We start from the raw sequence: 11,339 nt of genomic DNA on the forward strand, positions 1-11,339 counted from the left end.
ATATGAGCCATCGCGGCATAGTAAAGAGTTCTCGTGGGTTTTGTCTGTATTTGAAAAGCAGGTGTTGTTTTGTGAATCCCAAATCTCCTTTCTCATCTCCCACCTTGCTCCTGTGTGTCTCTCACATCTGATGGGCGGTCATGTACTGCATTTGTGAACTTGTATCGCACATTTTAGGAGGCAAGCCTGGCTGCCTTTACAAATTTGAGGATGTGGAAATGGACATTTTGAGTGCTGTCTTTGTACAGTATAAGCTGAATTCATAGTATTTAGTTTGCCAGTTTTTGGGCATGAGCATTGACAGTAATGTGTACTTGTGTTTAATTGAACACATAAAAGGTTTACCATAGTGGTCTCTTGAATATTATTTTTTAAGCTCATTTTATTCCTTGGCAAACAATCAGAAAGTTCCACTGAACAGATTAGAAATGCAGCAGTAAAGAACAAAGAGCATGGAAAAAAGAGGCGAAACACTGATGACTCTTTGTTCCCTATTATTAAGAATTCAAATGTGTTTTTCGAGTTTTTTTGTTCTTCTTTATGAATTCCCATTGAAAATCTTAACTCCACCAGAGCAAAACATGCTGTATGACCACTCTGTCACTCCGGATATTGGATTATAGAGGCATCCCCTGCTGTTGGAAGCAAAGCTTGACTCTGAGATCTGCTCTTTCTTCCCAAGATGTTGGCTACCAGTAATATTGGGAATAAAACAACATTAAAAGACAAACAATCTTGAAGTACTCCTGCTGTGACCACGGTGGGGGCACTCTTATTTGACTAAAGGCTACACCCTCCTTTATGCTGCAGAGAAAGCGTCCCTGTCAAACCCAAGCCCAGAACAATGGGGGCCAGCCTCAGGGAAACAGGGCCATTTGCATGCAGCTGTTTGCCGTTTCCAGGCCCACAAAGGCCAATCAAAGGAACCTTAATGGAGGTTGACAAGCGTCAACCAACGCCTTTGCTCTCTGTCTGTGCCAGCCCTCGCCACTCTGTCTACCCTCCAAAAATGCCCCAGTTCTTTTAAATTCTTTAAAAAAAAAGACTGATCAAACATTCCACCAGTTTTTTTCTCCCCCGCTGTCTGATGTCCTGAGGCAGCAGAGTTTGTAGGGTTAAAAGGTTGGTCACGACTGTGCTCTTGAGAACCAACACACAGAACAGCAACAAACATGTGTGTTATGGTCTGGCGCTTGCAGTCGCCAAATGGCAATATCTCGACACCAAACCTCCATTATCTTTCCGTCTCATCTCCAGGGTTTTAAAAGCCGCAGAGTGTAACTCTGTGGATAGTTTCAGATGCACCCGTCTGAGCCACAGTGCCACTTCCAATTTCAAGGGTGTTGATAGAAAACAAAATATGTATTATGAGGGGGGATTGTCACCAGTGAATTATATGCTGTCAACTGGAGAAGAAGAAAAACTCCCAGTACGCAACATATTGAGAAGCCTTCCCCGCCCTTGCTTTGCTCTCTTGAGCTCAATAGAAGGCTTAGCAGGCAGGTCAGGGGGAGGAATCTGAAAAGCTACTTTCCTCACAGTCACTCACTGACCAGAATGCATGATAAGGCTTCGTGTCAACAAGGCCAGGAATAGGGATCACAGCCAATTATAGCTAAGTCCAAGTGGTTACCATGGCAATTTGACTAAATGTTCTATATAAAGCATTATTCAATTCCCTCTCTGATTGTGTAATTTAATGTTAATCAGAGGTACAGATAAAGAGAACCCATTTTCTCTTTCTTTTTTCTTTTTTTTTGGACACACAGGGATCGTGTTATGGATTTTTTTCCTGCAGTTTTCTCTGCAGCTGGTGCCCTTCTGTCGCAGTCTTCAACTGCTGCAAAGTTAAGCAGTCAAACAAAGCACAGAACGCAAGATGAAAAGCTTTTTATACTTCCCTAAGACGTTGACATTTGTGCACACAAACAATCCTTCTCCTCTCTCCAAAATCTTGCAAAACTTGTTTAAACCGAAGAGATCAACATAGGAGACAATCCACATCCAGAACCCTTTGTTGTCACAAGGTTTTTCTGCCTTAGCAGTGCTTAAATCCTAAGATCTCGAGCAACATATAGTTAAGTCGACCAAGAATATACTCCTTTGAATTAAACTCCCCTCCTTCTTTCTTATACAGGGCAAAAAAATCACCTTCACATATATATTTGAACTTTTTAGAAAGATTTGTCATTACTTGCCCAATTACAGGTTGACAAGACAGTCATTAATGAGACAGAGACTATCTGCAGTTTGGAGGAGAAGCAATTTGTTCTTTAGGCCGCCAGTACAGTCTAGATACTCCCCCTAATTGATGTAGTGTTAGCCTATGACCAGAGAGATCTATACAGGCGAGGGAGGAGGAGGACGGCAAGGCACAAGCCTAATCAATCGCTAGACTCCTGTTGACAGCAGCATGCCATCATGCCTAAGGGGTCTGATATATGGGCAGAGTCGCCAGTGGACAACCACAGAAAGGAGGATACAAAGGCAGATGGCGTGAGCCTGTGTGTCCACGAGGGTTTTTATGCAAAAAGACGGTGTCTCCCTTCAGAATTTTAAAACCCTGTGAAATGCATTCTTTCTGTCTGTGCTCTGTAGCTGCTGTGATAAACCCGTCACTCCTTCCATGAGGAATGGCAGGCGGGACGATCATTAGTCTCCGCAGTAAAGCCGGCGACTTCACTCTGTGTTTTATCATCCACTATTCTGGACAGGTTTTCTGAAAGGTTCGGGTAATTGTAGTGATTATTGGAATAGATGGAGTGACCCCACAGCCCTCCACTTATGGTTCGGCTACAGTGACGTCCCTAATGAGGTGATAAACAGTCCAGCTAAGCAGAATCTACTGGCCATTAGATAGATCATGGTATTATAATGAAATGTCTAGTGGCCGAATGCCAGAGAATTTATACCATTAGTTTCATATTATGTTATACTGCTACCACTACTAGTGTGTACAGACGTTTCTCTTAATATCCAATGACTTCAACATTATATTTTCAACAGTGTATGTTTCACAGATGTCTGTTCGTTTCCTTTCTGCCTTTTTTTGTGTTTGCCAGTGTGACATGTGCCGACTGACATAGAATATCATTATAACCGAGTCAAGCACAGCAGGTTGAAATGACTAGCAGGCATGTGGGTCGGGGTTTCAGGGTAGGAATTTCAAGCCAGAATCACTTCAACTTTGAGCAGTTCAAACAATGCTAATTACGTCAGGCCCTGACTGTCAAAAGTGTGAGGATAATTAGAGTGAGGGGGCAAAGTGAACCCCGGGTGGTAAGTGTTAGTACATGACAATGCTTTGGAGCCAATGGGAGCATGGAAAAGGTAACAGGCTGAAAGAAGGGCTAATTAGCAGAGAGCAGTGCAGAAAATAAAAATGGTATCTGCCCCCTCAGGGACCCGCTACTGCTGCAAACAACAGCGATTATTGACAGTTCACGCAGGGCTCCACTTGCACTTCTTAAATGGAACACATTTGGATGTTCTACTTAGATTTTACCTAATTGTTTTTCTCAGAATTGCAGACAGTTACTTTTTTTTTTAAAACTTTGGATCATTTTAACCTCAGATAATGGATTTCTTTTCTTTTCTTAAAGCTTTTTTGTGTCACTTGCTTCTCTCCCTGCATATCCCCATATCTGACCTATTTGTGACATGACATTTTATAAATGAGAAAAGGGAAATACTGAGAAATAACCTATTTCATCGTAATTTGCTGAAAGATGGGGACAGATTTGAGCGAAATAGTTAATTTTCCCCCAAAGTAAAGCTATTTGGCCGGCCTCCCATCTGCTGTGTTCCATGTATAGATTTTTCCTCCTGTGTGGACTCCAGACAGTCCCCTCTTCGATCGCCCACACTGTAAAATGGATTATATTACACTCCATTCTGCCGGGATTCTGCCTTTTTTCTGTATCTAGCTTTACAGAGCAAGTAAAGCAAAAGAAACAAATGAGCAGACTTGTACGACTGTAAAACAAACTATTCTCAGTCCAGATAGGTTCGGCTTTGCGGTGGATGTTCTCTAGGTGGAGGCCTTCGCGATGCACTGTAGCCTTTGTGTTTGCTCAAGAATTTATGAGGTTAGCATTGGTCTCCAATGACTTAGATTTGATGTCTTAGCCAACATCCAAGACCACAGAGAGATGGAGAGATGAATTGTTTCGTCTTTCCCCTTTTCTGTATCGCGTGTAATGGCCCGTCTGTTTAAAACCACGGTAAACATTGGACTGCTGCTGTTGCCTATTTATTTTATGCCAGTGGATTTTTACCGCATGATGTGTGGCTCTCATTGTATTGATGCAGTGATCCTTTTAACTCATTAATTTTTTTTTATTTGCTTAAAGTTTTCCTCTCTGTGTGTCTCGCCTTTTGTCAGGGTTCAGCCGGGCTGCCTTGCCTTTCGGGCTGGTCAGGAGGGAGCTCTCCTGTGAGGGATATGCAATTGATCTCCGCTGCCCGGGGAGTGATGTCATTATGATCGAGACAGCCAACTACGGTCGGACTGACGACAAGATCTGTGACGCTGACCCATTCCAGATGGAGAACGTCAACTGCTACCTCCCCGATGCCTACAAGATTATATCACAAAGGTAAAATGCTTGAGAGAGGAGGGATCTTATTTCACAAACATAACCAGGAGCTGGGGAGGTGAAGTATGAACCTCATGGGGGGCTGGGTTTGTTTTTCTCTCTCAGGCCTTAATATTTCTGCACACAAAAGAAACATTTTAATAACATTATTATCCTGCTTGTGCAGCCACCTACATACCGGACAATTAATCAACATCACACACATTATTCTTTTTTTTATATTCCTGCGTTGACCAGATTATGTAGGTGGCATTTTGAAATTCTGAAAACTGGGGCGCAGATTAGTTCTTGACGGGCAGGAATTGACATCCATGTGCCAGAGCTGTTCACACCAGCTGCGCATTTCTGCTACTGTTTGAGTCATAATCAGCGTAGCTCAGAGAGTCTGCGAGTCACATGTACACCCTCTTAATTCTCTATCTGGAACATTGGGCTTGCTTTGTTCAAACACTTGTACTGCATTGAAGTGGCTTTGCCTTAGGTAGTGAGCAGTGCCCATCATCATTCCTTTTATCCTGGTTACCCTCTCACAGGATGCTGCTTTGCTGTCAAACGACAGTGCAGTAACACTTGAGCTCGACTGCTGCTACCCCTAGAGGTGTGTGTATTTTTAAAGGGCAGTAGATGAACTATTCATAAATAGTACCCAGCGCAGTTCATCTTCTAATGCACTGCTCTGTCCTAACCTGGCCCACTGCTAAAGCGAGCTTCTGAACATCATCGCCCACCATCTTATACCTCTGGGGTTTCCCCCGGCTTCATTCGCTTCTTTATTTACTGGCAAGAGATGCAGCCCTGCAGAATAGCTCAGGAATAGATGAAATCCTTCTGTCTTGCTCTTGTCTTTCTGAGTCGAGTCTTCATACTATACAATAACATACATACAGGAGCTACATTGCACACCACATCTGTTGGCAAGTTAAACTCTTGCTTGCTGAAGCTGCACTTCAAATTCATTTCCACTGAAAATTCCCTGGAGGCATTGTGCAAAGGAAAAACTTTGAGAACGCTCTGCAACACAAGCCCTTAACCAGAATTATTCTAATGATTCAGATCAGAGGAAAGAGGCTCCTGACCATAATTAAGGTTGATGCGATAACCAGGGATGTTCGAGCAGTCACAAAGATTTGAGAGACCTTGATCAGTCATCTTCCAGTCTGCAGCAAACTAAAACAAGGTGGACCCTTTAACTGCATGACATTAAGACATAAAGCACTGCCGATATTTGAAAATAACAAAAGTCTGTAAAGTTTTGATCCATTCGTCCCTTTCCCACGCACCTGTCTCATGAAATAAATGTGCCAAGTGTTCTTTTGTTCTGAATCAAGATTAACAAAAGGCAGTCGCACCACAGACAGATAAGCAAACATATTAAATGAGATTGAAGAGAGGAAAACAGCAGGATGTCTGCTGCGCCGAGCGGCTGTTTTGTTGGTTTGGAAATTGCGACAGAAAAGTATTCATCAACAGCCCGTTTTTCTCAAGAAGAACAACTAGACTGGAATCAGACGGCGTGATTTTCAACAACATCTACATCATAGTGTTTTTGTCAAGTCAAATGTTTGGTTGTTGACCAAAAAAAAAAGTGACTGGATGAAAAATGTATGAAGGAACTGATGGAAACTCAGGTCACTGGGCCTGTTTAATATTCAGGTGATCATTCACTCAGAGATGTACTGTAAATGGCAATGTTCAACCTCTTTCTTTACCTGCCTTGTTCCTTCCACCTCTCTGTTTTCTCTGTAGTGTAGGTACAAAAAAACTGTCCTCACACGAGAAGATCATGTCTGGCATTTTTATGTATTTATTTTGCTGAAAACTGCTGTCTGCAGTGTCTGAAAATGACGGCAATATGAGCACCATTGTTAATATAAAAGTATTGGTTAGAGCAGTTTTGATTAAAAAAATAAGAGCAACATTTATTTTATTTAATCAAAATTAAAGATGCTAAGAATGGGTTAGGTTTGGGTTAAACAATTAATTGGATTGTTATCACTCAATGAACACGTGATTAATTTTAGCTACTTGATATACTGCTTGGTATTTAAATCTAAATAATAGCTTGAAAGAAGTAATCAGAGTTTTTGTATGTAGAACCCTAATATTCAATAATTACTGTTAACTATAATTGTCAAATAAATATAGTGTAGCAAGGAGTACACTTTTTTAATTTCTCTGTAAAATTAAATGGAGAAGAAATACAAAATAGCATTGAAATGAAAATACTCAAATCAAGTACAAGTCCTTAAACACTGTACGTTATGCGAGCGCTTGAGTAAAGTGTATTTCATTACTTTCCACCGCTGGGAACCAATGTCAGTCAGACTTATAAACTCTATACGTCGAATTAAATAGAATATCTCTGGGTGCAGTTGAAGTGATGCTGTTGCTCTCATCTGCTGTCAGTCTTTTCACATTTTGATGCAGTGACCCTTCTCCCTCGCAGCAGCTCTCTTGAGCATTCAACTGCAGTCAAGCCATAAAAGTGGATCCCTTAAGTGCAGCTGGCACCATATTGTCAATGATGTTCAAAGTGTCATTGATGATGCCAGTACTATTTGTTAACTTCATAATGGACCCTTTTTATTCATATATAATATTTAATAATCCATTAGCTTCAAGTGGAAGGTTTTTTATTATGAAAATGCACAGCTGCATTCAGAGTGCAGCTTTGGAGGTGAAGTCTCTTTGTACTTATTGTTCCCACATTTACCTTTTTATTCATTAAATTATCATCATGGTCGTAGTTAAAAGTGCACAATCACGGGCTTTGTGGGTGCTTGTTGTACAGCACAGTCACATTTTGCAGTAACAGAAAGCCTCTTGAATTACTAATGGTTCTTTGAAAGTCATGTCCACTGTTGAAATGTATGTCCAACTTGCATGACTGCTACTGACCTTCTGAAATATTTATCTCAAGCTTGCAAATTGTTGAATGTCCTATTTTGGTGCCAATTTTTTCCCCCTGTTTGCCTCTGTTATTGCTGACATTACTCTCAATCCCTCTGCCTCGAGAGAGCTTGATTGAAGTGGAGCCAATTTCCCCCTATACAGTATTTACACTCTTCATTTTTTCCTCCCGTCTCCCCCTCTTTACCACAACTTTTTTTCTTTAGCACCCAGAAACATCTGCAAAACACACACACTTTACCATTCACACATCACACTTGTTTAATTCGCTGAGGGACACCGCTTCATACTGGAAGGCAAATAACCTCTCATAGAAATGACACATCCACGTCGCGTTTTGTTGCGCACACGCAGAGGAGACGCTCTGCTCACCAGAGGCCACCATTCCAGTCCACTGCGTGTCACAACCACCTGTCGTGTGTGTTTTAATAATGTCTTCCCTTTTTAAATAGCGCTATGAGGACGCTGTTAAAGGAAATGCCATCGCTAATTCCCAACATGCCTTTAGCTGCTCTCTCACTGTTATTCATTATCGCATTAATTCACATCCGTTTACTCTTCCTTAATTCTTTCATTCCTCTCTCTGTTTGCCAAGGTTTGAGCTAGAATACATACTATATGACAGTGCTGGCTGGGATTTCATCAATTTCATTGTAGCTGTAACGATGAACTTTTCCCCCTCTGTCTTATTAATGTTGTCTTTGCCGACTAGTCTTGCTGTGGGTAGTCATGATGAAATCTCTGGTCAATCTTTTTTTTTCTGTAGGTGCAACAACCGTACGCAGTGTGTGGTTGTCACTGGCTCTGATGTCTTTCCTGATCCATGCCCTGGCACCTACAAGTACTTAGAGGTCCAGTATGAGTGTGTTCCCTATAGTAAGTATCGCCATCCAAATCTCATACTGAACTCTTGTGTGTGTGTGTGTGTGTGTGTGTGTGTGTGTGTGTGTTTTTTTAAAAAGTGGCTGTAGATTTGACAGATGTGCTGTAACTAAAGTTTGTTTTACAGATGATACTTCAACTGATGTGGAAATGTATGGAAGCAGATTAGCATTTATAATTATACATTATGTTGATTTATGAAGTGCTGCAGTAATTTAAGGGGCCGGTTTAACCAAATTGGGAATGAAAAAACAAAGAAACATTATTTTCTCACTTACCGCTCGTGGTGTATGCCAATTAAAATGTTATACATAATTTACATCAACTCCATATGAGCTCAAATTAAACTTTTTGGCTGTTTTCGTGTTTATCTGCTCTCTGTAAATCAGTGTCTGGATTCAGTTAATGAAGGAAGTTGAACATCACTCTGTAACTGTGTGTTTTTGTAGTTCAGTAAGACCAAAGTTTATTAAGAATATTTAGAAAATATCCAGCTGATCGCGTCAATATTAGGAGAAATTCCCAATTAAACATTTGTGCAAATTATATCAACTTTATATTTCTGTTTGAGATATTTTCTTTTAAATTTGGAGTAAAAAAAGATTTATTTATACGCAATGATACATATTTCATCAACATTTTATATCATGTCCTGCTCATCTCATTTTCAACAAAAAGCTATTTTAGATTAGCTAATTGCAGATATAAATTGAATCTTTGAAATTAGTTATTTTAGTTAGTTATATTTTTTTTCTTACACATAACCCATAACCCATAACAAAATTTGATAAATTTGAAACGTGGACTCAATACTGGATTTGGATTTCATAAAATCTCATGAAACCACATACCGGTCTGTCAGAGGTCTTTACTTTCACCCCAGGTACACTGGAAATAAGTGGAACTTGGCTGTTGTGCTGACCGCGATGAAAAAATGCAACATCATGAAACTCAGCAACAAAATCTTTTTTTCCTCTGGATAATCCACTAAACTGTGTATGAACAGTCTCTTTTTTTGGAATTACTTTCTACCGTAGGAGCCTCTACAAAAATGTTTTTAGTTCACTGCTGTGAGTGCCACAAACAAAATTGCATTGGCCTCTATTGTATTGGAGGAGGTGGCAGGTGGTAGATCACACTGAGGCAGATGTATTTCTAGACCCAGGCAAATAAAACCAAAACTATCAGCTTGGCTACATTCCCCTGGGGATAAGTGAGAAAATACATTTTCTTTAGATTTCCATGAACTGACCTTTTAAATGGTTTTACTGACATATTTGATGTCTTTCATTTAGATAATGTAGGAGAAATAACCAGAAAAACGTGCAGTGTAGGTGTACCATGTATTCAGTAATGTCCTGTTGAAGTATTATATTATTAAGGGGGGATGTTTGCGTGACACAGTCAGGGATAAAAATCCTAGAATAGTGAGATCACTCTGCATCTTCTCTCAGATTAACCAAATTCCTGTATTCGGTCAGGGAGCAACTCTGGTGCTCCGTCGTGTAAATGGCTCAATTAAATGTACTGTAGAGTTTATTAAATCAGGCACTATTTTAAACACTGTCACTGTGTCCGATTTGAGTTAATCTACCTTAAAAGGTTGGTCAGAGTAGTTTCTAGGTATAGATCGAGGCTTTCATCCCTGCCTGTGAAAGTACTTAACATTTAAATTGATGAATTGTAAACATTTTCAGAAATATTCATTCTTTCTTTTTTCTTCTTCTTTCAAACAGACCTCCCTTTCACCTCTTGTCCCCGTCCCCACCCCTTCCCCGACTAACCTTTGCTCTCATTTTTTTTAACTTCCAATCTTTCATATATTGTCTCTAGCCTCTCTCGCTCCCCCTCCACACCCAGTGTACGCAGCGTCAAGAGTCCACTAAAGAACCTCCATATTAGGCAGACTGTTCATCAGTCATCTCATGTGCTGTTGCTCTGTTTGGCTCATTTAAGAGCTCGGCCTGTAACATTAGTACTGTGTCATGTTTTACGTGTGTGTGGGCGAGCGAGTTTGGAATCAAGTTGTGATTTGTGTCTGTAAAGTTTGAACAAATTCCATCCTCAGTCAATACATGCCAAAAATAACTCCTGTGCTGTTTCTTTAAGAATGTTATCCATCTAAATATGACCAGGATTTTGATTTTTTTTCTCTTGCCACTTAGGAGAGGCATTTTTAGAGGGATTTATTCTGCTTTTACAGTGGCCAATGCATTATTTTGTTGGCAGTTAAAGGCGGTAGGAATGAAAAATTTAATGCGCTGGAAAGCATGGCACATAGCTTGTCTCCAGTCATAACTTGTCTGTTTTTATATCCTAGGATGAGAAGCCGTTCACTAACAAACATGCCTTTTTCCCCCCTAGCTCTTTTTCCCATAGCAGCCCTGCAGTTCATCTCATGGTCATATCCTCCAACTAATTATTCTCTTGTACCTGGTAGTTGACTCATGATAACCTTTCTCTCCCTTTTGCACTCTTTTTTGCTTTCTTTTCCAATGCCTGAAATAGAAGTGGAGCAAAAAGGTAAATGAGTGGTCTGGTCCCCCTCCCCCCCCTCCGGCTCCTTGTTCTGTGGTGTTGAGTACAGCTCCCCTCACGTCTCCTTCCCTCCCTGATTGCCTCTCCTGTCAAATGCTTTACCCATAGGAGGATTGTTTGCACCCATGGAGTCCAAATGAATTGCAAAACAGAATTTCAAATGACATGAACGGTCATCGAATGTAGTTTTTTTCTCTCAATGTGAAAGAAAACACCAGCTGTTCGGTGTCGATTTTTCCAGGGACTCTTGCTTAGCACTGTATTAACCCATGAAGAATGAGTAGTTGTTTATATACTCTTATTTGGCTCAGTCTTAAATTTGCTTGGCCCAACTTCTGCTGCACCCATAGCACGTGATGTGAAATAGCAGTGATGGCTGAGTGAGATTGGCACAGGCTGAAAAAAAAAGTT

The 11,339-nt window shown here is 40.6% G+C and overlaps 1 protein-coding gene across 1 annotated transcript in view; it reads left to right on the plus strand.

The window, feature by feature from the left end:
• Positions 1-11,339, plus strand: part of LOC133990198 (adhesion G protein-coupled receptor L2-like) — a 63,509-nt gene that overhangs the window by 11,813 nt on the left and 40,357 nt on the right. Inside the window, exons 2-4 of the mRNA XM_062428411.1 lie at positions 4,385-4,598; positions 8,275-8,384; positions 10,899-10,913. Of these exons, the coding sequence (XP_062284395.1) occupies positions 4,385-4,598; positions 8,275-8,384; positions 10,899-10,913 (339 nt within the window). The remainder of the gene's footprint in view (positions 1-4,384; positions 4,599-8,274; positions 8,385-10,898; positions 10,914-11,339) is intronic.

Source organism: Scomber scombrus, chromosome 11 (genome assembly GCF_963691925.1).
Source record: "Scomber scombrus chromosome 11, fScoSco1.1, whole genome shotgun sequence".
Taxonomy (NCBI): domain Eukaryota; kingdom Metazoa; phylum Chordata; class Actinopteri; order Scombriformes; family Scombridae; genus Scomber; species Scomber scombrus.